The 26,911-nt window shown below is 38.0% G+C and overlaps 1 protein-coding gene across 6 annotated transcripts in view; it reads right to left on the reverse strand.

The window, feature by feature from the left end:
• Nucleotides 1–1,245: 1,245 nt before the first annotated feature.
• LDB3 (LIM domain binding 3) overlaps nucleotides 1,246–26,911 on the reverse strand; it is a 121,412-nt gene continuing 95,746 nt past the window's right edge. For 3 of the 6 annotated variants that reach the window (XM_071563394.1, XM_071563391.1, XM_071563390.1), the window contains 8 exons: nucleotides 26,555–26,662; nucleotides 21,945–21,992; nucleotides 19,176–19,303; nucleotides 13,133–13,433; nucleotides 11,765–11,945; nucleotides 9,468–9,588; nucleotides 8,035–8,150; nucleotides 1,246–6,141 (listed from right to left, as the gene is read on the reverse strand). In XM_071563394.1, coding sequence (XP_071419495.1) covers nucleotides 6,052–6,141; nucleotides 8,035–8,150; nucleotides 9,468–9,588; nucleotides 11,765–11,945; nucleotides 13,133–13,433; nucleotides 19,176–19,303; nucleotides 21,945–21,992; nucleotides 26,555–26,662 — 1,093 coding nt within the window. In that variant the 3' untranslated portion in view covers nucleotides 1,246–6,051. The remainder of the gene's footprint in view (nucleotides 6,142–8,034; nucleotides 8,151–9,467; nucleotides 9,589–11,764; nucleotides 11,946–13,132; nucleotides 13,434–19,175; nucleotides 19,304–21,944; nucleotides 21,993–26,554; nucleotides 26,663–26,911) is intronic. The other 3 variants (XM_071563395.1, XM_071563393.1, XM_071563392.1) reach the window with 2 other exon arrangements.

Raw genomic sequence — 26,911 nt, forward strand, 5'->3', positions numbered from 1 at the left:
TAATGAAAATAATCTGATTTCTGAAGTAGTAAGATTAGAAAACACTTCTGTAGTAGAGGAAAATTTATCAATAATACCTTATGCATACTAATTTATTATCCCCTAACCATTAAAATCCAGAAACTTTTAAAGGAAAAGTGTTCTGTTCAAAAAAATTCCTTCTGCTTGTCCTTACTGCATGAGAAGTCTTGTGACTCAACCTTGTCAGTCCTTATTAGTACAACATACATTTGTTACTGGGTTTTTTTATGTAATCTTCCTAAGAGGAGGAGGAACTGTATTTTAACAGCTATCCAAGGGCATGTTTTATAGGCACACAGCACAGAATTTATGCCTGAATTTAATCTGAATCTCATCCATAACTCTGATTTGGCTGGGAGAACAAAGCATTTCATTGTGTATTCCAAAAGTGGTTTCAGCAATCTTATTCACACATTCCTTCCTTTCTTAATCAACAGAAACTGGCTGAATTCAAGATGCGTGATTGGGGCGGGGGGAAGTGCCAAAGCCTATGGTTTTGAAATCACTGATTTTCTTCAGAGCCAATAAAAATCTCTCTTCTGTTAAGAATCTATTAACGCAACACTTGTTGGGCTATTTTGCACCATGTCCTTTCCTAACGAACTTTGCTCTGTTCCCTCTTTGCACCCTGTTCCCTGGTGTGGTGCTCTGCCTGTGCCTCTGCTGCTTCCACTTCCCGCAACTGAACTCTGCAGGGATCACAGTGCACAGTTTAGGAACCACTGTCTTGTGCAAAGGTTAAAGGTCTCAGCAGACAATCTGAAAACCAGCCATTTTGACCTGGCAAGATACTGCATACGATCTGGTCCTTCTTTTGAATTGTTTTTCCCTATGCATGTCGTAAACAGAAATTAGGGTTGTAAAAATTGAAGTGCACAAAGCTGTGATTCCTGATGCTGTACTTTGCAATGCCATCTAAAGCCAAGTCTGTCCATTTATGATCTAACTTCTTAATTACGTTTAAAACACCTACTTGTATCTCTAAAACGTGTGCATTCCTGAGCATGATTCAGGAATGCACAAAATGGCTCTTTTTATATAACACAGCGTTGTATGAAGATATCCTTTCATTTGGAAATATTTCTTGGCACTAGAGCTCACTGAGGTTCTTTAAAACAATTTATGTATTATTTAAAATAACTTTTGTAAAGCAATGGAAGGACACCTACCTGAACTTACGCAGTCAAACTTTGTTTGCAGCTGCATCACTGTAACTTAAGACAGAATTTGCCCATTCCTTGCAAAGTTACCGTAAACAGTGTTTGTTGACACAATAAGGTCTGGGATTGTACAGGTCTTGCTAAGTTACAACATGTACTGTTAGTACACTACATCTTTTAAGCATACTAATACTTGTTTGTTTAGAACAGCAGGATTTGGTTAATAAAGACTGATAAACAACAACGCTGTGACCAATGGTTTTATGTTTTATTTTCAGGTCTGAAATAGAGAGTACAAGCTTATATATGTGTGTTCTTATCAGTGTTAAATGGCTGAAAGCTGTCAGCTGTTCATATGCCATACTAATAAATATGCCCAAATCATAAAGCTTTAACTGTATTTGCACATTGTTTTTATTACTAGACTGTTACTCATCTTGGCATAGATAATCCATGCAAGGTAGTTACTCACACCTTATAAACCACACTACATTCTGTTCTGAAATAACTAGGAACTTAGGAAAAAATATATATCTAAAAGCAAGGGCACTTGTGGCATCAATATGTCAATATATTATAAAACCTAGACTTCTAATACATGATCACTGCAGGCAATAAATCACTCAGTTTCAAATTCTGATGTTTATAAATACTAAACATTAATATCTGCTACCAGGAGACAAGTATTGCAAACAAACATTAGTGTGCCCAGCATTAGACACTAATGAGTGTGTTCAGTGCTGTGGACATTCACATTATTAAACATAAATACAAATAATATTTAACAAAACATTTCACCCAAAATACTGACCACTGAAGGACCAAAGAAAAAGTATTTTTCCTTCTTTTGAATTGATTTTAGAATTGTGTAATGTGTGAATCCAGTACAGTACAAACTAACTTCTAAAAAAAGTCCTAAGACTCATTTTTTTCCCCAGATAAGAAAAACAGTCTTTTTTTGGAAACATTTAATTTACCATGTTCTGCAGAAAGAACACAAAAACCAGAGAAAAGTATTAAGATAATTTTTGAAGCCTTTGACTGAAAAGTTATTGAATATTTTTTAGTTAGATAAAAGACTGGCCTTTTTAATTGATCATTCAGAGGTACAGTATCTTTGCTTTATTAGGTAAAATCCCATGTTAATTAGAATGAAAAGAAATATTCAGAGGAACTTAGAACTTATCCCAGGAATCTATTACAAGACATAGAACATAAACAAGCACACATTATTAATCTTGCCTATTTTTGTACAATATTATGTTCAGTTATAATTGAAAGGCCATTATTTTGAATTTTAGATATATATATATTATATATATGCATTTCACACTCTCCATGTCACAAAGGTGACATGTGGCAGAAGAGTATCAGCAGTTATGTGGTATCCTACCCCTGCAAAAGTTAAAATGCTACATTAGTATTTGAAAATTTCTGGTTCAGATATGTGCAAAAACTATATCTTAATATAGGTATCAAGGGCAGGTACGTGGATTCCCTATTTTTGGACCACATTATGAAGCAGCACAAGTCATAACAGGAAATTTTTATTACATGGTAATCCTCAGGGTATCTCTGTTCTTCATTCAGAGATACTACTGCACCTCCTATAGTGATATGTAAACTAGCTTTAATCTCACTTGCTCAGATACCAGCTGGAGCCAGGGCATGTGCTACAGTGCAGGTTATCTGCCCAAGGAAATTTTCAAGACTCTCAAGTTAGTACAGCTCCCACTGAGAAGGAAATTTTCAGGACTCTCAAGCTTGGACACCTCTCACTGAGGTCTGTGCTGCTGCATTTTCACTGCTGCCACCCCACAAGCTCAGCTCAGCTCTGCGCTGGGTACGGATGGTGCGTTCACTCTTCTGCAGCACTGACTTCAGATTTGCTCGACTGGATCCTGCTCACCTCTTCTGTACATATTCACAGTATCTCCCTGGACTATTGTGAGCTACTTGTACTCTAATTTCTTACTTCAAGCCCTTCCCCTGACTGTAGTGAGTCATCCTGGCTATCCCCCCACCTCTGTTCCTGCTCTGCCCCACCCCAACTACCTAAGGTGTCAACTTGGCAAAACTGGCCTTACCTGGTTTTTCCGCCTCCTCCGATCCCACCTTCAGGAAGGGCTTCCCTTATATTTTTTTACACTCAAGCAGAGGTCCCCAGACCTCCTACATTCTGGCTGCCACAGGAGCTCTCCCTTCTCTGATCCAAGCCTCCCTCCCCCTGCCCACACTGAAAGCCCTGTTTCCCACATCCCTGGCCAAGCCAGGCTGCACTGTGTTGCTCCAGCACTGTGTTGCTCCAGCTCCCAGTCTGGGCTCCTTAGTGGACTTGAAGAAAGGGAAGTCTCAGCCATCCTGCATCTACCAACATCTCACGGTCTGCACCCCTGCCTAAGCTGTAGCCCTCCACCTCTGGCCATACCCTAGAATGCTTTATCCTTCACACTGTCAGGGAAGAGTGAGTTTTTGAGGACATTGAGGGGGAAGGTGGAGGGAGAATGAGACACACAGATATACAGACATGCACAGCAGAGGTGAAGGACCTCCTGAAACTCTCCTGTGGCTTCCATCACAAGCTCTACCATTTTGTGTCTTCCCATGGAGCCTGACTCCCTGTTTTGATATTGCAGTCAGTGGGTGACACAAAGTTGTCCAAAGAATGTCTTCAATGCAGTCTCAATGTATAGTATGCTGATATGAATTCTCTCAAATAACAGATAATAACATCATTTTGTTGAATGACACTGAAAAATGAAAAGGAAATCTAGAATTTTCTCACTGTTGTGAAAATGTATTTAATGAAATAAAATAGGAGTGGAAAAATATTTAACTTCCACATTTAGTTTCTTTCCTCTGGAGAATATTGTGAGCCAGATCTTTGGATTTTGTAATCTGTGGAACCATATTCATACCAGCCCAGCACCGACTGTTAACAGAAAATTTGCTTGCTTATAGAAAAAAAAAAGGCTTTGCATATAATGTACTAGTATTTTAGACTAATTCACACATACAAAAATCTGACCCTGGAGCACTCAGATCAAATCACTGCTGAGATCAATAAAAACTAAGATACCTACTGAATAAATACAAGTCATACATGTCAAAACTGCCACAGGCAGTTCAGGTTGTTATTTTTGTCCAAGATGCAAACTGCCTGCAGCTAACTTAACTCTCATATTAGAACTCCAAATTTCTTTTTTTTCTCTCCCACACTTTAGATAGTTTTTCATTCCTTAAAAGACATATAAATATCTTAAAATGGGCAGGACAAGGCAGATATTATGTAATTTTTGTTACTCAAAGCACAAGGCAAAATAGGTGCAGATGGCACCAGCAGGTGGCCCACAGAATGCATCCTCAGCCTCAGAAATACTAATTCCAAACTGTCAGTACTGCAAGCTGTCAACACACACATCATAATTCTCACTTAAACGAGTTAATAAAACTTGAATAGTGATCAGACTTTCCATCTTAACTCCATCAGACAGAACCGCTGTCTCCAATATAAAAGTAATTGCTATTTAAATATTAAAAAGTACTATCAGTACTACAAGTATTGCTCATTTGAAAAAAAAAGAAACAAGAAACCCCATTTTATAAATGACTGTTTGAACAACTTGAAAGTTGTTCTTAAAATATGAGATGAAAGACGACTGTGGTTCTTAGAAAAGATGACTATATGGTTATCCTGTCAGAACCTAGCTACTGCTCTACAATGGCAAATACAATTCATGATGTGTTGGATTTAAGCTAAGGAAAGTAATACAGAGTATGTGTCTGCTGCCTTTTGAATTTTCAATCAATGTTAATTTACTATAGGAAAAAAGATGTTTTTTTCCTAATTACGTGGGATAGTGTAGGGAATTTTTGCAAGCTTTCTTCCACTTTCTGGCTTTGCAGGATGGTTGTATTTTGTCTGTGTTCATCAGTGTGAAGGTCCAGATATAGATTCCTACCTCCCTGTGATATCAATGGGAATTAGAAACTACAGCAACTTTAATTTTTTTTTCCCACAAGAGGAAAGGAAAACTGACTTTGAATTAAAAGTTGGCCTTTCAAGCTACTTCCATTGGATTCAATGTAAGGGCAATTTGGAGAAAGCCAGTTGTACCTTTCCATTAGGATTTGAAAGTGAACTGATCTACTGTGCACATATAAGCCAAGTGCATTGGCAAGGCTGACCCAGCATGCTTTTCTCAATCTTACTGGGTTATGAAAGGCCTTATTCTGTTTCCACTTCATTTTCAAACTGTTACGGATTTTCATCTGGGTTTTCCAGTTACATATTAATTCAAGGCAGACCTCTTATTTGGAAAGAATCTAAAATATCTGATGCTATGAGGTAGCACCACAACATAAGGGAATAGCACTCACTTTCAGCTCTAATCTATTTATTTCCCTTTGAAAGCTATGGCCTTTGGTTCTACAGATGACTGTACATATGGCACTTACTCATTCTTGCTGTGAAAGAAAATGACTTACTACAAAAGGATTTTTTCAGTTGTTTTTAAACACCAGTGAGTGGTCTAAGCAGTAAAACTGCAACGGGTAGTTCATTTGAAACTGTATTTGCACATTACTTTTTGTATTAAGGTTTTTAGTTAATTTCAAGATTTCTCCCAACTGTTGCTCTAATAATGGACTAGTCCATTAAGTCATTTGGTGTTGACTGTTCATTCAGTAGGTTTCTGTATGAGCCTTGCAAAAAGCACGTTCTGCATTTACGAAAGAGGATAAAGTTAAACTTCTGAAGTACCAACTTCCTAGCTTTTACCAAGGGAAATGCTAGCCATGGTTATCAACTTTATGATTGCCCACTTAATCGTCTGTTTTACCCCAGCATTACTGACTACCAGCTCTTCTTTTAAACATTGATGGCATGGGCATGCTTCTTGCACAGTGGCTTATCCTTCTTGGAGTAGAATGGCTGACCTTCCAAATTCACATGGCATACCTAGAATTGATAATAAATACAATCAGGAATAATTAAGGGGGGGAAAAAAGAGTGAGAAAGATGTGACTATCCATTTCAACTGTATTTCTCTTCTGCCCATGCATTTCTTTGATAAAACTGCATCTGATTTCCTGGATCAAAGTTCACGCCTTGGTAGTTTTCTTCTACTCCATGCTGAGTCTGCATCAGCTCTTCTATCTGTACTTTCCTGATACCCTTGCCCACTAAGTTCACTGGTACATGATCACCTGGACAGCCTTGGCATATCCCAGCAGTGTTTGTGTCGACCAACATGATATTGGCACACTCAAGCACATGCTCTTACTCTTGAGATCTCGATTGTGATCCTTTAACATGGGACTTCACAAAGGCTCTGGTGGGACCAGGGCACCAGCCTCTCATAGGACCATTAGGTACTAATTTCTACTGCTGCTTTTTCTTGGTACAGGGCAGAGTCATTTAGGTAACTGGTAACACTGAATACTAATTACTTATTCTTCCCAGGTTACTCTTCAACCCACGAAGTTCTCTGCCTGGCTGCCTTAAGTGTCGGTGTTGACATAACAAAGCACGTGAGAATGCACAGCTGAGGCAGGGCAGCTCAGGTTTAGGTCAGCTTAAACTGCCCTGGAATTGCACAGGTACACACAGGGTAGTGCAACACCGCTTGCAAGGTCAGAGTTAACTAGAACCACTTAAGGAAGTCAACACATCAGAAATAAGAATAAACAGTGTGCCTAATGCTTATGGCACTCAAAGTCAGTGATGTGCTATTGCAAGTGGGAGGATATGAGGATAGCAACTTAGAAATCAAAAGAGTCATGTATTGATTTGCATTTGACTTAACTCACTGAAAGAAATGAAGTTGGTCCTTAAAAAACACCCACACTGTGAGATACAATAAAACTGTCACCTCCACAGAGAATTGGGTAGCTAAGGTAAATGAACAAGCAAAAAAGAACATGAAATCTTCAGAGAAAGTGTCTTTTAGAAGGGATGACTATTTATAAGTGAATAATAGCTGTCAGTTTGTTAAGTAAACTCTCTATGTTAAAATTTCCAAAAGACTTCAGTTTCCGCAAGACACTTTGTGTCACTCACATCCATGTGCCTTTGAGAGACCAGTAGCTGGTTTAGCTTTGGATATTTAAAAACATTTCTATACTTTCAACTCTTCAGCCTAAATTTCAGAGTTAAACAAACATTAGAAATTGTCAATGTAGGTTTGGCGTGGCCAATATACTATTTTTAGCTAATGAGAGGTTCTAGATATTATTACTTTAGGCATACTATGTTGTAGAGCTGCACAGTGGTATTAGAACCAGATGAAAGTCCTGTTTATCATATGGATTTTTCTGCTTTGTGTGCAGAGTGTGGGAATATGGCCACATTCTATAGCTGTGTGCACACCACAGATTGATGAGTTTGACCAACTTCTATGCTAGCTACTATTCATTCTCTCTAAACAGACTCCTTTCTGCAAGTTTCAACAAGCATTCTGCATGGAAATACAAACTTTGCTGCTTTGTGAGTAAGATTATGGTTATACTGCTCAGTATGGTGTTAATTTATTTTCAATCTTGCTCTATCTTTACTTGGTCAACACTGGAAAGAGTAAAAGCAGTAATGGTATGTGTTGCTGTATGTACTCTCTAAAATTGAGTGTTTTATTAGAAAACACTCACTTGTGATGGTCAAATTTTTAATTCTAGGAAAAGTTTATGGAGAAGAAGAGAAATTACTCCCACCCTTCTCCATCTGCAAGTGAAAAATGAAATTCTATCCCTCCACATCCTTAGGCATATGCTAGTCATTCCTGCTTTCAAGTTTTCTGATGTTACTACACAATTTAGGAGGATTAAGGAACAAGACAGTATTTGGTATAGAACCTACAGCACAAATGAAGCAGGTATCATGCCAAGTGTGTCCAAGAGCTTCAATGAATTTATCTCCAGCTTCAACAGGATAATCACAGCCATGGCATTTTGTGCTGAACAACGCAATATAATCTAAAACAAAACAAAAAGCAAATTTAGAACAAACTCTTAATGTAATTGTATTAAATCCAAGAGAAACAGAAAGTTTCCAGACAATAATTTTTTTTCCCTGTTTCCTACTGCATTCACTGAAACACTCACACTGAAATTTGCTTCTTTTCTTTCATTATTTAAATACAAACTCAGTTCAAAACACCACGTCAGAATGACATTTGTCACCACAAATGTAGAAGACAAAAAAATTAATGGAATTTGAAGTTATGTTTCTCACATTACTTTTAAATTACCTTTAATGTACATGGAATCTATTAATAAGGGCAAATACAGTGATACAAAAGAGTTTAATGGCCAGGGAATGTTACAAGTTTTCATCACTGGATTTATGCACTTTTTGCATTAAGAGAGAATATTATGGAAACCCCATAGTGGCTGATTAACACATCTTCACTTTTATTATCAATTGCAATTTGGAAAGGCCTGACATTGAAAAAAATTAGTGAAAATTCATGAGGGTCATTTGATGTGATGACAAAAACCTCGAGTTTTAAAGGGTAGGTACCCAGTCAGTTCAGTTGTATAGTTTTTACCCTTCCCTGGGAGTTACTCTGATTTGTAACATATGAATTGCATAACCATAAGGAAGGAGAACAGTAAGCCAGAAGCTCTTTAAATGGACAAGGGGCATACAGAGGGAATACCATTTAAACCTCAACGTCCTTCCTGACCATGTCAGGCAGGTCATTTGCTTGGCAAGTACCATTTATTAAACTGTGTTACCCTTTCCACAGTTTGGGAAAACATGGCCTTTTTCTTTCTTAGTTGGCAAGAAGCAGTTCATTTGTTGCAACAGCCAGAAAACAAAATCTGCACGTCTGTGCAGAGCTATCTTTGCATAGGTGTTGGTTGAACAGTTTTAGAGTGAGGCAGCAGCATCAAAGGCCATAACTCAAGCAACTCAGTAAAGAGATTGTGGGCAGTCCTAAGAGAGTGATTTTTTCACTTCTAGTGAGCAGACTCTACCAAGGAAGGTAGTGGGACAGGGGAAAAGTTGTAGGAAGAGAAATGCAAAGTAAGTATCATAATACCTAAGGGAGAGAAGGGAAGTAAAGCATTCCGGGACATTGAGACAAAGATCAGCTCTCTGCCATTCTATCATATAAACTGGAGAAAAATATGGAGACAGAAACACTTGTATATGTGGAGAGTGGAAACTAATCCAAGCTGGATGGGCAACTGATTTTATTATGTGCATCAGCTGCTTTATTCTTGTGTTTCTTCCACGATCATGAAACACATGATCACTGAGCAGAACTTTTCAGTTTGCCATACCTTTCTCACAGTAAGGTTCCCCATCCTCCATGTGAAACAGGCTATTCCCAAATGGCATCTTACAAGCAGCACAGACAAAGCAACTTGTGTGCCAAGTCTGTCTTAGGGCATGCATCACTTCCTGTAAAACAAACAAACAAAAATCTCCAGCAGAAGAGTGAACCCCACAACTACCTACTGGAGAAAAAACACACAGCAGAGATGCTCCTAATTATTTCCTTTTCCATCAGCCAATTCCTTTCCTCAAGAGAAAGAATTATGACAGAAATTGGGCTCTTTTTAGAAAGAAAGAGGAAATAGGACTGCAGACTTTCTAGAACAATGTATTTGCCAAAATGAAACAACATGGTTCAGCCAGCTGTTTGTATCAACATGCCCAGTCACTGTTGCTGGAGAAATTCTGCACAAAGATTCTGATTGTTTTCTCCTTTGTTTTGCCATGTCTAGTGTGAACTCTTCAGTGCAAGAGTATGATTTACTAAATAAATTTTAAAGAGTTATTTTCTCTGTAAGACCAAGAATAAGTGTTTTAAGTCTGTTGTTTCAAAACAATTTAGATTACATAGCAATTTTTTTATGCTTCTTACAAGTCATAAACTAATGTAAAAATCTAAAAAAAATAAAGTTCTTAGATTTTAACTTATGTAATTAGTAAAAATGAGTCTATGTCTGTTCCTAGGCCATGTGTTTAGCACAAAACTCCCTTATTCTGTGCAACTGATGTTCTCTTAAACTGAGCATCGAGATTTTATCAACTTCTTACTTCTGTATAGAGTAACCTTTATTAGTGCTTCATTCTTTCATCATGCAGAAGTCTTCCAAGTCCCAAAGCTGCTGTACTGAGCTCTGGTGCATGGTTACCTGCTAATTTGTCAACCTTACACTGCTGAACATCGTCCTGGGCACATGTATCTGTGTCAAACAGCCCAGATTTCAAAGGGCCAGCTGCATAACTGGTGTAAATTAACTTTGTTAACTTCAGTGAAACAGCACTGATTTATCCCAGCTGAGAATCTCAATCCTATTTTATGTTGCTTCCAATTATATACATAGACTCTGATTCTCTTTTAAAGATTATTTTTCATGTCAATTGATTATGACAAAATGGATTGAAGTCCTCTTCCATGCTTTCAATCCAGTGAATAGGCAAAATAGTCTAATTTAGGTTTGCCATATATCTTATTAGAGAATCACCATTTGAGATTCATTAACTTCTGTTACTGTCTGCAAAACAACTATAACTGATAAATAGGTTTGGATCCATTTATGAACCTCAGTGAAGTAAGTAGCAAAAAATAGCTTGAGAAATCTTATTAATATAAATAGAGGCAGCTGGCATCTTTGCTGTTTTCCTGATGAAAATCCATAATGGGGAACTGATTTGTGCCAGCATTCATTAGGTAAGTTAAGTCAGTACTCTGCTGTAAAATTACTCCTATTGCTGCAGTAGCAAACGAGACTTGGTTGGAGCCACGGCTTCACCATAGATGTCTGATGCTGCCATCCCTAATGGGCAATTGCAGAGAAGAGCATCTAGTCTGTCAATGCCAACATTTAGACAGATGTCAAAAGGTGACAGCTAAGGCAGAATAACCAGTGTAGTGCTCCTTGCTTCCTCATTTGAGAGGATCATGTTGTATATTCACTACAACGGCATGCATAAATACACAGCTAATTTATGTCATGGTAGTCCAAACTCATCACCATCTAACGTACATGGAGAGCAAATTTAACTGTACATTTACTGCATGAGCACTTTAATGCAAAAGTGCCATGTGTTTTTGCTTTTTTGGAATTCAATCTTTGTATTTATCTGTATTTTCTTAACTATAAGAAGTCAGCTGTGCTGCTAATTACTAGTGAGATGCAGCAAAAGCAACGGGCCTCTTCCTACCACCACTGACTTCTCCATTGGAATTCTGACTAAGTCCTATGTAAGAAATAAAATCCCAGTTCAAGCCTCTTGCTATAAATATAAGGAACAGAGAGACAAAAGAAATACAGTATCGGGCAGCAAAAAACTACCCGGAAATTGTTACTTATTTTACACTCAGTGAGCTGGTAACTGAATTACATATTTTATGCGTTGCATAAGATATAGAAATATCCAAGACTTTGGCTATATAAAAATTATTATAAAATAATATGTTTTTCATTCTGCAATAATCAGTGAGCTGGGAAATAATTCTTGAAAAGAAGGAAATAGTAAAATATCTACATTCTTTCTTACAGTCTAAACTCTTTGACTATTTCAGTGATCCATGCAGCTGTTGAAAGGGTTAACCTTGTTCTCTTACCCCCATGATCTTCGTGTGGCATCTGGCACAGGTTGGCGCAAAGAACTGCTCATAGCAGCGCTCACAGTACACACTGTTCTGCTCCTCCACAAAGCACATATCAGCCAAGGATGTCTTGCAGTAAGCACAATTGAATTCTTCTGGGTGCCAAGAGCGACCCATGGCTACCAGGAAAGGACCTCTGCAAACAATCATAATTATCTTACTTGTATTGCAGAAAGATTGAAGACCCTGAGTGCAAACCCATTTTGTGAGTCTAAGAAGCATTCTACTTGAACCATGAGGTGCATGTTAAACACATCCATAAGCCTAACCAGAAATGGTCTTTTTCCAGATCATTACTCAAATATACTGCTAAATTTCATTATTGTTTGGTCACATACACTGGATTTACAGACAACTGTTGGAAAAATCATCAGTTGTTTTCCCATTCTGCATAGCTATAACTGGTCTTTGTAAGCAGCTGCAAAGACAACATGAAAAGGCCAAGGACTGCAACACCAAAGATAATGCTACTATTTGAAAGCATCAAATAACAAGCAAATTTCCAGACCTAACACCCACACCTCACAGTAGCTCCTACAGTGTCCCGCCTTCTTTTCCTCTGACAGCACTGCACATAGCGTGTTCTAGAAATGTCAGACTGTCAGATGACAACTTGCTGTTTCATTATGAGGAAGACACATTAAACTCGTTTTGGTGATTGACTCATGATTGTTGTTAGATATAGAGATTATTATTTCCATTTCAGAATACATAAAGGGCAATAATCAGCAGTTCCACATTACCAAGCTAGCTCTTCTTAGTGGGGAAGAGTGTCATTAAACATGGATTACTAAAGTTGGATAGCAGTCCACAGGGTAACAGTGGGCACTGGTCCAGCAGAATGAATTGGGAGAGAAGGGAGAGGCAGGCTATGAATCACTGGTAATAGAGTGTGGGCATTATCTTTCTCCAGACACAAAAGCAACAAATGCATTTGGCTGTGGTTTCAAAATGATGCCTCATTCCTTTTTTCTCCACTATCCCCTCTCTCCACCCCAACCCCCCAACTCTCCCAATGAAGTTGCATGAACCTCCTTCAAAGGGTTACCTTAGGACCAGAAACTTCTTTAAAAAATAAACACTGCTTTGCCACAGCATCCAAGAGACAAACAACTATCATGTATAACTTTGCAGTGATAAAAAGCGAACCACACAATAACAAAATGAGCTCTGGAAATGTTAAATTAATGAAGCAGACAACAGACATCCCTGCTGGGTAATTTAACAGAGTCTTAGGCTCTGGTCCTGTATATTAATGTACAATAACCAGTCTCTCTGATTTTTTTTTCTGCTTCATGCCTCTTGAAACCCTCCTGACCTTACCGAATGATGCTGTTACAGTGGCCGCAGAGAGGAGTTCGGCTGCTGGCTGGGAAACGCTCAGCCCTCTGCACTGTTCCCCGTGCTATTGCAGGAGGCTGGGAAGAACTTGAAACTGGAGATGGGTAAGCAGGAGTTGAGGCAGGAGATGGCACTGGAGCACCCCTTGGTAGGATGTGCTTTGTGACAGTGGTGGTGGATTTTCCAGGTGCAAATTTCTGGGAAAAGGAGTCATCTGTTACCCAGGGAGGGCGACTTGCAGGCTCCGTGTTGGCAGGGGTGTAGGAATGAACTGGTGCTGGTGCTGTTTTAAGTATTCCAAGAAAAACCAAGAAGTATTTTAAAGTCTTTTTCTTCTGATGGCAACACAGCAACACTTACCAAAGGGTACTCCACAACACACAAAAAAATAAAAGCTTCAGATGATACTTAATTATGGCCTGTCCCTTTATTGCTCATTTATTCTTGACTGAAGCCCAGGATATCATGAAAATTGCTGACTTTTAATCCATGTGCATTGCAGGAGTCACTGCCTACTGGCTTTTACAGATTTTATGGAGACCATTTTCAAGGTCATCTCTTAATTTTCTAGTAGGAATGGATATGACAATTTCTAATTTCAAAGACTGCCATATAATCTAAGACAGGTTAAAACAGGCCAGATTATAAAATAAAGTTTTAGATGGAATTCCCTACAATTTCCATAAGTTGTGCTTAATTTTTGATCTCATAACAGCCATTCAGATGCAACATTTCCTACAGATACCACTGTTATCTATAATTTGTAGATTTATTCCAAGGTTTCTGAAGAAAAACAGGCTCACACAGCGAACAGAGAGATAAAGAGCACTGGAAGCAATGTTGAGGGAGCCAATTCAGCTCACATGACCAGAAAGACAAAGCCAACAGCACTTAGAGGAAGGCCAGACTAGTGGTTATGACTGATTTCAGTTCAGTTCTTGGCTCTGCCACAGACTTCCTGTATAACTTTGAGCAAAGCGTAGTATCTCTGTGCCTCAGTTCCTGTGTATAAAATAGAATATTACACTTTCTTTTTTCCACCCTTTGACTATCACATAAAATCTTCAGCGCAGACTCTGTGTTTCTGTGCACCACGCTCTGATCTTGGGTGGAGCTTCATCACATGAAAATAAACAGGAGCTACAGCCTGCACATGCTGACAAGTTTTCCCATTGCCCTGCTCAGTTCAAAATGCCAGATCTTGCATCATGTAGGACTGAAGTTACTGCCCAAGAAACAGCCTCACTTTGCCAAGTACAGGAGCACTAAAAACAGTTTTCCTTTGCAAGGAAAACAAAGTGAATGATTGAAAAGAAACTTGGAGAGTTGAAGTGTTTTGTCCAAATGAGAGAGCACAGATTTGGGAACAGAAGCCAGTTTTCCAGCAGTCTAGGCAAACATTCTGCATAGTAAATCCCAGCACCAATAAAATGATGACCAAATACAACATGTACAGTTTTAAGGGGCTTGCAGTTAGAAAGATGTTTGAAATGTGTCATGGATCTTTCTGAATAATTAAGTAGTGAGATTATGTTCTACTTAACACTCCTCCCTCAGCCCACACTCTGCCACACAGAATAACTTACACTGACTATTGGCAATTTGCAGGTGCTTAAATTGCATATATATCAATCCACTGTGATCACCCTTGTGATCTTCTTTTAATCGAGGTCAGAGTTCAATCTAATGCATTTTCTTGATAAAACTTTCCTATGCTACAGTATCAACAATGTGTCTGCTTCATAAAACTGTATCCCACCTTAGCTTGAGGCTTTTTTTTTTTTAAGCTGGAAATGGTAAACAGTGTTTAAAGATTTTAGAGCAGAGTAATGTGCAATCTTTTTAGATCCTGCGGCTGTTGCTATTTATGTATTATGGTATTAAGATAGGCAAAATTACAAGGTAATATTTCATCTCTAACTGGTGAGTTCAAAAGGCTCCCACCTATGAGACTCTCTAATGAAATGAGGTTGACTTCTAGCACACTTCACTGTGTGAAAGGGTTCTCCCTCCCTCCCCCAGGAGCCAGTCCTTGTTCATGCAGAGTGCAGCCCCCACAGAGGGCCCAAAAACATGGGCAGATACTCCAGCCCAGAGTTCCAGAAAGGAAGAACAAATGCAGTCCAGGTACCATTTTTAGCATGTCTTTTTTCATTATTGTCTTTACTAAATGCAGTTTACAGACTTTTTGTTTGTCATTTTGTCTTCCTTAATCTCACAATGTTGGTGTTCTTTTTTTCCAGTTTGTTAATTCCAACCAATATAGACCAAATATGATTTATCTGGGTTCAGATTAATCTAGATCCCTTTGAAGGATAAACACTGGGAAAGGCCTTTATCTTTCATTCTCTCTACCTTATATTTCTTTTTACTTTATCTTTTCTATTTGCTGCAGTAAAATAAAGCAACAAAACAGGACTTTTTCCTCAGCTACTGAAAGGACCAGAGGAATAATTGCAAAATGACAAATGCTGTGTGTTTGCAACTGCTCTTTCCCTTTTTAGCTCTTGTAATTTTACAGGCTTGATTTCTTACAATACATTTTCTCCCCATGAACAATCTGCAACTTCTACTGATTTGAAATAATGTCATTGCAATGCATTGGAAAGATTTCACTAACTTTGAGATTTTGGCAATTGTTATTAAGAAGGCATTATTATCTTATTATCTTGGAACTGTATCCCTAATCTTGTATGAACAACTCTTTTGTCTTAGTAGCTACTGCCATACACATTCACCTTGCATGTTTATGTATTTCAAAGTCTTCCAGCATACATGCAGCAGAGAAACAGGGGCTGTGTGCTGCTAAATAAGTACTAACATTCAGTATATCAGAGATTATATTCTCAAAATATCAGTATTGTATGAGCTGACCATTAATGGTTAAAAATTAATACTTTGAATAATTCAGTCACGTAACCTCTGTCACCTTGTTTCTCTCATCCCTCAGATTCTTAGAGAAGAAAAGAATGAATGGGATTATTTTTAAAAGAATGAATGGCAGGAGAAGATGTCTCTATTAACAGCAGTAGAAACAAGCCAATTCCTTGCTTTTGAGGAATTTGGAATTCTCCCCATGAGCTCTTCATTTATGGTCAATGGCTATTTTCCCTCCAGTCAAAAAGGTATGTTACCAAAGACTCATTTAGTGTGTGTGTGTGCTCAGCTTCGCGAACGAAGATTTGGGAAGGGCTCTCCCCACGTGGGTGTGCCCTTCCAGCCTGCGCAGTGGATTTTTCAGGTGAGGCTCAGCTTGCGCAGAACTGGCCCCACCATTTAAGTCCTGAGGTTCATCTGCCATGGCCGAGCGAGCTTGGACAGTGACATTGAAGTCCTCAGGACTAGAACCTACAGCACCCGGCATTTCCCAGGAGGTCTCCCATCCAAGTACTAATCCGGGGCTGACCCTGCTTAGCTTCCGAGATCTGATGTCAGGGAGGCATTTAACTGCCTTCTCATTTAGTAAAGACTTATATTGTCTCAAATGCTTTAGTCATAGACTAGCTCCCACTGGGAACACAATTCTTTTTTTTTTTCTTTGTTAGTAGGTAACATGAGTTATTCTCTATTATTTTCAGTAACAAATGAAATTCATAATCACAACTGATTTGGCTTGTTCAAATCTTAGTGGCCACATCCTTGAAGCTCAAAAGTTTTCCCATATACTGTTACAGTATATAGTACAGTAGATGACAGACAAAGCAGATGATGCCTTTGTAAGGAGACTCTATTCTTATTCAGAAGAATTAAAAATGAAAGGTGGTTTGTAGGCTGCTGTTTTAATAATGAAGGTGCTTAGTCTTCAATGTAAACGTCATAAGGTCTGTGGGAATCTCCCTACCAATTTCTAAAAGAGCAGATCGTGCCTTTCTGATTGACCACTTTTGCATACACGAGTAGCCCTGTTTGGACGCAGGGATTTCAAAGGCAAGATCTGCGTTCTTACATTTGGATATTAGGTTACTTCGCAGTACAACACTGGCGTTGGAGTTCCTTGGAATATGTGAAAGCTCTATCCCAGTGGGAGAGCCTATAGGAAAGGAATACACAGGGGTGTTCTGCCATCTAGCGGACCTTGTTCAGAAGAGACGTCTATGCTCCTTTTAAAAATGGGTTATAAAATTTAGGGCAAAGATTTCAGGGTTCACAGCTTTCCCTACAGGAAGAAACCAGATTTTTCACAGCAGAAAATCCCCACCAGATTTAAGTTAGTCAAAGTTGTAGACCTCCTGATTACTCCTATCGAGTCAGATACTCAACAAATCAGTTTCATTTGGAGATTTGTTTCAGTGCAAACAAGATTTAGCCCTTTTTTTCTTTGAGTTTTTGGTGTTTTGTTTTGGGGTGTTTTTTTTCCCAATCTGAGATAGATTAAAATATTCTTTTAAATCCTTTTAGTGATTAAATCAGGTTTCTTAATATATGGGAATATATGAGGCTGTTGGTGGGTGTTTTATTGGGGAAGTTGATGTCCCACATTTTTAAGGAAAGCTGCTCATGTCATTCCCATGGAACTCACTGCTGGCATAAACACATTCTGCTTCCAAATTCTACATTGAAAATTCTCCCAGCAACCTTCACTATTTCAGCCTTTCCACAAAATGGATTTACAAAAGTAGATGTCTAAGAAATTATTTGCTGAAGTGTGAGTGCAGTTACTGCAAAGATGATGCCCAACACAGGGGAAAAAAAGCCTTGCCTCTTATTTCAAGTTGATTACAGCCACCTCTTACTTTAACATACAGTTAATAATTGCAAATAGCTGCAGATTTATTTCTGTAGCAGGTTTGTACATCAAGGATCAGAGTTCAGACTTCCCCCAGATGATCATGGAGCTTAGTACAAATCAGTGGATTTAGGAGATATTTTGACTTGCTACAGTTTACTCTCTTCTGCATAATAGAAATAAATCCTCCATCTTCATCTTTCCTTTTACAAGTATAGAATAGTAACATTTGCCTTCAGTGAGAACTTGGTAGATGCTGACACACTTAACCAAAAGCAAATGAGGAGAAGCTGAATGTTTACTTACTCTGAGACCCTTAAACAGCTCTGACTTGGCTTTTTCCACCTTTATGCCTTAAATATAAGGATCAGTCAATTGATTTGTCTGCTTTATTCTAAGTAAAATTTCTACAATTGTTTAATTTCATGAGATCCGGAGATAGACCATTACAAAAGACAGAGTTTAAGACTGTTAAAATTCTTGGCTTTTTTATATTTATTTGACTGTCAGGATATAAATCACCTTTTTAATTCTATTGCTAAGATCAGAAAAACCTTAATTTGAAACAGAACTGCACTTAGTCTTATATCACTGCCTCATTTAATTTATTCATTTTGAATGTTCACATTTTGACCATCAATGGTTCTAGAAGTTCACTCCATTTGTAACACATTAATACAAAGGGAATTTAAATAATATCAAGGAGCATATTTTCCACATGAATGACTAACCAAATATATTCCTTCAGTTACTAAATATCTGGGAAATGAAGTCAGCATTATGAAGTGCATTAATACCACATTCTTTATTTCAAATATAAGCCTGAGTTTGAGAAGTTCAATATATGGCCTTATATATTTTGCAAATATATTCTACTCAACTAACTCCACTTATTTTATCTCATTCCCAAACTGTGCAGTCTTAAGCAATTCTATCAATTCTGTAGCATCACTGGGCTCCTAACTGGGCATGCTGTATTATTTTCTAAATGTATTTCTTCTGGCAAATCAGGCTACACATTTTTTATTACAGACTTTTCCCTTGCTTATACTCTTTTTCCTACATTTGTTCCACATTTTAACTCTGAAGCAGAATATAAATGCAACAAAATCCTCAATATTTAGATAATTTGAACCCAAACTAGCAACTGGAAGCATTTAGTTCCATGGGTATAAATGTTTTTTGATATGTCTATATCCTGTTGCAAAATATGCATTCTTTCCATTTTCTTTTTCTGAAAGAAACATGTGTGTGTTCATCTTTTTTCTGAACCCTTTCAGTACTTTGAAGGCACCTTACCTGGCTGGTAGACAGAGGGCTTTATGCTGGCAGTAGTAACAACTCTCATTTTTGAAGTACCAGAAGCAGCAGGACTTTCACCGTAGTTTCCAGAAACTGGCAGTGGTGTATATGACTGGCTTGTGTTTCTAAAAGTAAAATTGTAGGTGTGAACAACTTTATAAACAGTGAAAGTTACTGATAATGAAGTAACAGATCTGGCAGCTTCCAAAGCATTCCAAGAGGAACTGTCCGTGAGAGCTACAGAGAGAACATTGGGAGATTTATCAGTCTTTATCATTGCTAGGAAAGGCTGGGCCAATGCTCTGGAAAGAAAATAAAGCTGAGTAAGGATTTTAAGTAGTGCCAAGTTTGCTCTAGTTGTCACATAAAATAGCTTACTGAGAGAATATGAAAAATTTGGAACTCTCACAAGGGATCAGACTTCAGGAACCTGAACACCAAGCTTGTATTTTCTGTTTCTCTACAAACAAAAAGGCCTGGTCTTGTCTAAGGTGAGTCAATGAGAGATATCTTGACTTAAAAATATACTGGTTCAGCATAATTACTACTACTACTACTAGAAATGCTAACTACTGTTTATATGCATTGTAGTCTTTCCAAAAAAAAACCATCTCTAAAACTAACTCTTTTCCCCATTTAGACTGAAAGCACAATTTACGTTAATTTTCCTAATGTTCAGATTCAGCCTACCCAAAAACCACAATAGGCAATATTATGATGCGATTTCTGCATTCCTGGATTAAAAACATTGGTTCAGAATTCCAAAGATGAGTAAGAAACAGTTCTGCTCTATTTTGTGGCTTGGACGGTGATTCTCAGTTTGATTACAGTAACACATTGAAATATGTCCCTCTTCTGTTTGCCTGTTATTTGGGATGGTTCTGTTTGTAATATCTGAGCTTCACAGACCATTAAAAGAGCATCACAGTCAAAGCAAGAGAGAATAAAGTACAAGGCAGGGAAACAACAGATACTGTTGTATCTGTGTTACTAAGAAGAACCATTCACTACAGAACATCGTTCCGACTCACCCTGAAAACATACTTTTACCTTTTTTCCCTTCAGTCTCACACTCTGTGTGAACCACCTCCTGGTCCATTTGTGCTGACACTTTAGGAGTTATTTACATAGTGGCTTTGTCTATAGGAAAAAATTGGTCAGCACGTGAAGCGTCCAGCTTTGTCAGACTGTTGATCCATCTTGACTTTTACTTTTTTTATCGGTGGAAAAAGATGCTGGCTGGAGAAAACACCTTATAAATTTATGTGGCAAACCCAGCAAACTTCTTCCAGTACAGATAAGAAACACTCTGACAAATGGAAACTTCTGATTTTTAATTTTGAACAAAATAAACCTATGCTCATGATGTAGCTTTTTGCTGCTCTGAGAGAGTTTCTATTGTAGATCTAGTTTGCATAGCATTGCTGCCTCAGGCTAATTTATTTTGTCTATTTAGCAAGACCTACAAACTTAGCTATTGCTACAATGGCTACAGCTAATTATTTCTGTACCTACTCCAGGGCTTAGGCCTGGATTTAGGTCCACCATACCATGAGTGAACAGGACTCTCCAAGATAAACTATTTTAGTGGGTTTGTATTCACTGTAAATTCTGCTGTGAACTGCACTGTGATTTTGTAACAGCCAAAGCTGTTCTAAGCACAGTAAAACTTTTCATTTTTCGTTCTTACCATCTATTTCCTGTTGATACCTCCCCACTGTAGTGCCTAAGAAGACACAGTACTTGAGGTTAGTGGACAGAGGGTGATTGTTCCTACCATGGCACAGACAGGGAGATGTACACTGGTTGCACATATATCTTTCAAAATGCCATTAGCTAAACACACCATCTACCTTGTTTTAAAATCTACTATTCAAGGTAAACTAGACAGATCAGTGCCCAGTATTTACAATGTGGATTAAAAGATTCTAGATGATGTGTCATGCAGCCTTAATCTGAAAGTGTCATACGGTCAGGAAAGTCTATTCCCACATGCACAGGACCAGGGGTTGGAAAGACGCATTTGAATCTCTCTAATTGCACAAAATACATAAAGAAGTTCTGAGACAGATTCGTGATACTTTGACTGTCATGAAGAAAAGTGGTTACTCAAAATTCAAGTGTTTCCCAAATGTAATAGCATAGTGAAACCACACCACTGGATTTCCTTCTGTGGTCAGGGAAGTGAAGGTGCCAAAATCCCAAAACCACACACAAACCTCCACGCAATCACAGCACCAAAATCACAGCAAAATTAAAAGAAGAACTGAACTCTTTTACATGTTTATGATGCATATTAAATACAGTAAGGAAGATAAAAAGGCTTGTCAAAGAGAAATAAAGTGTTACACTACATCATTAAGGGTTTTAGTGAAGTTAAAAGATTTATCAGAATTTTTGCTGAAGAAAAAGAAATAGCGTGTGATTAAAAGAAAGGGAACACAGAAAATAGAAAGAAAGAAGGAAACTAAGAAAGAATAAAAAGATGTCCTAAGGATCAAAGGCGCTTTAATGGATAAGGAAGCACGGGCATCTCAAAAAGCAGTGAAAGCAACCTTACTGAATTTATCTGTAGCAGTCAATGGCATGTGACAGACAGCGAATTAAATACCGGCTCTGAAAACTATTAGTTGTCAGAAAAAGAGGAGTAAATATTCCTAAGCAGATCATTTTTATGTTAACGCTTTACTAGATGATTACTAGCAGCAATAAACTGGCTTGTTAAGTGCTTTTAAGGTAGAGTAGCTGCATAAAACATTTGTATACCTCTTCTGTGCCTGGTAGCTGATGGAGGTGGAAGAATGCCGGTTGAAACTAAAATGAGACAAAAGTTGTATTTGAAAAAATATACAAAAAAGGTTGGAGTATCTTGTCCTACCATAAATTTCCTATGAATAAGAGGTGCTCTTAAGTGCTAAAGTAAACAACATGTAAATATTTATATGAATAAGAGGTGCTGTTAAGTGCTAAAGAAACGAACATATACAAATTTATAATCATATGAGATCAGTATTACAGTAGATTTTGTTTTAAGGTAGGAATCACAGTGAAACCTGAATAATGGTAACATAAGTAAATGAGCTGAGTATATTGCTCCTCAAGTCACTCTCATCCAGGTTTGCTTGTTATTTGCTTATGGAGTTTCAATTCAGCCACTGTACTTTTAGTTTTGACATTCACCATTTATTTGTATTAGCACAAAAAAAAAAGTATGAGGGTTTTTTTGCCGGTGTCATAAGCTTAAATTGCCTCAAATCTTAAAAGCAAACCTTGAATGAATCCAAGGCCAAAGATCAGGGAGGTTTCCAACTTATGAGGTAGTTGGGACAATCCCATGGATGGGACAGGTGAGAGTACTTGAAGCAAAAACATCATGTTCAACTTTTCCCTTGCAGAACCATTCTACTGTTATAGTCTTGGGTAAACAGGTAAATTTTTTTTTCTTGGGGACCCAGCATCATTTCAGAACATAAATGAGACATGCAAATACAGGAAGTCCTTAAAAGCCTGCAGAATGTGTGGTCTAAGAAACAAGAGGATTCAAAATGAACACGGTTCTTGTGTAAGTACAGAGCAGTGCAGGGCTCATGGCATCAATCGCATCCCACAGGAGCACAGCCCACATTTGCCAGAATTACCAGAGGCCTTTCATATGCCAGTTATTTCCATAACTTCTGGAGAAGTTTTTCTTCCCTTTACCACAGACACAGTGCTTGGATTAAAATTCCAGGAGCAGAAGCTACATCTTCCTTTTAAAACCATAATCATAACTCCACTGTTTCTCCTGGTTTTGCATTCCCAGAGTGCTGTCTCACAGCGTGCCCTGCTTCTGCTCTCCAGATGGAACAACAGATGCATAAAGAGCTTCAAGTTTATTTAAAAGTCTCCTGCTATACTTTGTTCTTTGTAAGTAAGATCATAAGTGAAACAGTCAGGTAACATTTCAGATGAAAAAGTAACAGTAACACAGTCAGTTAAGGATTAATGACTTCAAACATTCCTCTTTAGGAGCATTAAAAAGATGTTACTCAGGTTAGGTGTTATGCATATGGCCTGGTTCACAGAAGCAAAATTACTATGGAACTGGATCTACCAAAGTTTTATTCAGATTAAAATAGTTAATGATATTTAGATATCAAGAAATCCTTCTGCATTTTCTTGGTGGATCTTTTTAAGCCATCTGGAAGTTAAAAACCAACCCAAACACTAGAATAATGGTGGCAAAATCTCAACCTTATCTACCTGAGAATGTTTTACAGGATGGGGACAGTGTTGTAACCAAAGTCATCCATATTTTATTCTGAAATAAAATTATATGAAATGCTCAGTGCTTCTCTGGTGTACGACAACCTGAAAGTGGATTTTTAAGGCTGTATTTTGGCATGCTAAAATGTTTCTTAATTTCTAAATGAAAACTATCAGATGCTCAAAAATTTGATTTATAATTTAGAAGCCAGTTTTGGTCCCTTATGTTTGAATACACCAGTTATAACATGCAACAGTTATTAAAACAAACATGGAAGTAGTGCACAAAGATAAAGAACCTATTTCAGCTGCAACACAGCCCTCCAAAACCAACCAATCAAACTAAATTTTCTTCTTGTACCTGATTATCAGAGAACCAAATTTTTACTGGCCCTACAAGTTCCTGATTTGCCTTTATGTCCCAAGGCTTGCTGAAGCTCAGACAGTAACATCTGTCTGTTGGTAACAGCTTAAAGTGTAAGTCAGCATCAAAGCTTGCGTCATCCATTGGCAGCATGTTTAGGGCAGCAGAAGCTAAAGCTGATGTGCTGTAGGGATTGAGTGTTTGACTTAAATTGTTGCGGGGTATGAGAAGAGGTTGTAGTGTCCATTTAATGCACTGCTTTTTCAAAAGGACAGCTGTTTTTCATAGATTCACAGAGTCTTCCAGGTTGGAAGAGACCTCAGAAAGAATCTTAACCTCCTGCTGAAAGCAACGCCAGATCCATGTTTTATCCAGTGATGTCCTGAAAACCTCCAAGAATGGAGACACAGCCTTCCCAGACAGTCTTTTTCCCTTCAGAGAGAAAGGGGAAAACAGTCCATGCCAATCTAATGCAGGAAATGTACTTCCAATTAAAATGTCTGAATATCGCAAGGTGACCTTTCTGTCCTCATTACTCATTAAAATTGTGTTTCACACTAATTAGTCCCTGTTGATACGTAACCACAAATTAATTTATAGTTTTCTGGCCTCACACATCTTCCCTTTTCCCCATTAAATGAATATGAAATTGAAGGAAAATAGGAAAAAGCTCAATAAAGAAATAGTATTACATTAGCTCTAAGATAGCCATGCAAGAACTGTCAGCAAATACCGGCTATCTTTATACTAATTTATTAACTGTTTACATATAAATTATATATAATTGTTTCCTAACTTGTACCTGCCCATAGCAAGGGTTTGGAACTAGATAATCTTTTAGGTGCCTCCCAGCCCAAACCATTCTCTGATTCTATGGTTTCCAAGACAGCAATGAAAACATAGCTCATATGGAAGATTTACAGAGGTCCGAAGATGCAGAGTGGTGAAACATGAATAGATGTGATCTGTCTGGCCATAGCAGTCACCAAAGTTTCTATTTAGTTTCATCTTCTGACTGATGGGCAGATTTCAGTCTTCAGCTAAAATCAAGTGTTTTCTGTAGCTCAGAAGAAATAATAGGTTTTGCATGCCATTTGAAGCTCAAATATGCATAGTTATTATTGCTTAGAAAGAGACTTTACCTGAGTATAAGAGGCTTTTAACTGCCTTCTACAACTATGTAGAACCCCTTTCTGACAGATATGTGATCATTTCAACTGACTAAAAGAGATTTGTTAGTAAAACAAACAGTGGATTAAATAGTACTGTTGAAATTTAAGAGTCTAATTGTCCTAAAATATTGAACAAAAAAGCAGTGCTATTACTTCTGAAAAGCAGAGCACTCTCCTTCAGGACAAGCAACATGACAAGAGCAAATGGCCTCAAGTTGGCCAGGGGAGGCTTAGTTTGCGTATTAGGACAAATTCCTTCACCAAAATATTGTCAAGCAGTGGAAGAGGCTGCCCAGGGAAGTGGTGGAATCATTGGCACTGGAGGTATTTAAAAGAGGTGTAGGTGGGGCACTTAGGGATGTGGTTTACTGGGGGATGGCAGTGCTGGGATAGCAGCTGGACTTGATCTTAGGGTTCTTAAACAATTCCATGATTCTCACAGTGTGAAAATTAGGTTCTTATAATTGATACCCAAAAGTAATGAATTCTCTAAATAACTCATGACTGGAATTTTGGAAGTTCATACATAAAACTAGAAGTCAATGGCAGTAAACACTCCTTCCTCTGTTTTTACCTTCTACTCCTGGTAACATTCTGGTGACATTCACCATCTTCTAGAAACTGTAGTCATGATTAGTTTATTTCCACTCAAATAAATAGAATTACATCAGCAGTTAATTTTATTTATGTTTTATTAGCTCCATACTGGAATTACTCCCCCTATGCAATTCGCATGGCTGTAACAGACACATCTACATTCTAAAACTGGAAACCCTTCTGATGTTCTGTTCTGTAGCTATTTCATTTTTGCCCTGGTTTCAGTGATGAGAAGCCAACCAAACCGCTTTCAAGTACGACCTATGCACAGCATTTAAATGCCATTTTCTGTGATTCTCCTGAGAAAGACTATTTTACTTCCTGATGTGAAGCCTTGAGCACTTTGTGCATTTCAAACATCACCTTTGGGTGACTCCTAACTACCTTTTTGTATAGAGATAAGAGGAACATGGATAATTACAGTCTCAAATGTACTGCTAGTTTTTTGCTATTTCGGAATACTGTTCAAGTCAATCTTAAAATCTTCTGCTTTCTCCTCTGTTAGTGTTGTCAAAGTGTTAATGAAAGCAGTGAAAAGGCTTAGAAGTGAGGCAGTATAGCAGCATTCTCTCTTTCTAGTGACAGAAACTACCTTACCCTATCACTGGTCTTTCACTAGTCATGATTAAGAGTACAATAAAAGGTTTGTGACTCCTGTGATCCCATATTTTCACCAAGAAAAAAAAAAACAAGCCCATCATTCTCACCCAGTGTCACTAGACAAATATTTTCATTTTAGGATGGCAAATGCATCACAAACCAAGCAACTGAAATACCTTTGTTCCAAAAGGACCTTTTGGTCACATATCCTACATCTAAAACTCAGCTGTTTCCTAGCTCAGTTTTCGTGTGAAAGATAAGGAAGAAAGCTATTCCTTTAAAAACATCATTTCCAACAGACTCTGCCAAGTCAATCTCTTAAGAAACTGAAAACTTTAAATCAGAGAGCATAACACAAAATCAAAACAAATTAGGTTAAGAGAGCTTTACAGATATACCTAGACTGAGATGAGATAGCAGATGAAATAGTGGAAGCTGCTAATGACATGTTCTTGGATCCAGGGAAGGGCTTAGGCTGTGAAAGAGAGCTGGGGGCTGCAAGAACTCTGCAGAAGACACAGTAAAAGCATGAAAGCATGAACAAAATGATTTGACAGGGACAAAACCCATGACATCAGAACCAAGCTCTGTCGGAGTTCAGAGGCAGGAGAACTGCTGCATAGTTCCCAGGAAGAGGTTTTCTGTAGCATACATCTGCAGACTTACAGAATAGCACAACCAAGCACATTCCTACAGAACACAAGACAAAATGCACACATTATGGAAAAATCTGAAAACCAAACCACTGATAAAGA

This window comes from Pithys albifrons, chromosome 9 (assembly GCF_047495875.1).
Source record: "Pithys albifrons albifrons isolate INPA30051 chromosome 9, PitAlb_v1, whole genome shotgun sequence".
Taxonomy (NCBI): domain Eukaryota; kingdom Metazoa; phylum Chordata; class Aves; order Passeriformes; family Thamnophilidae; genus Pithys; species Pithys albifrons.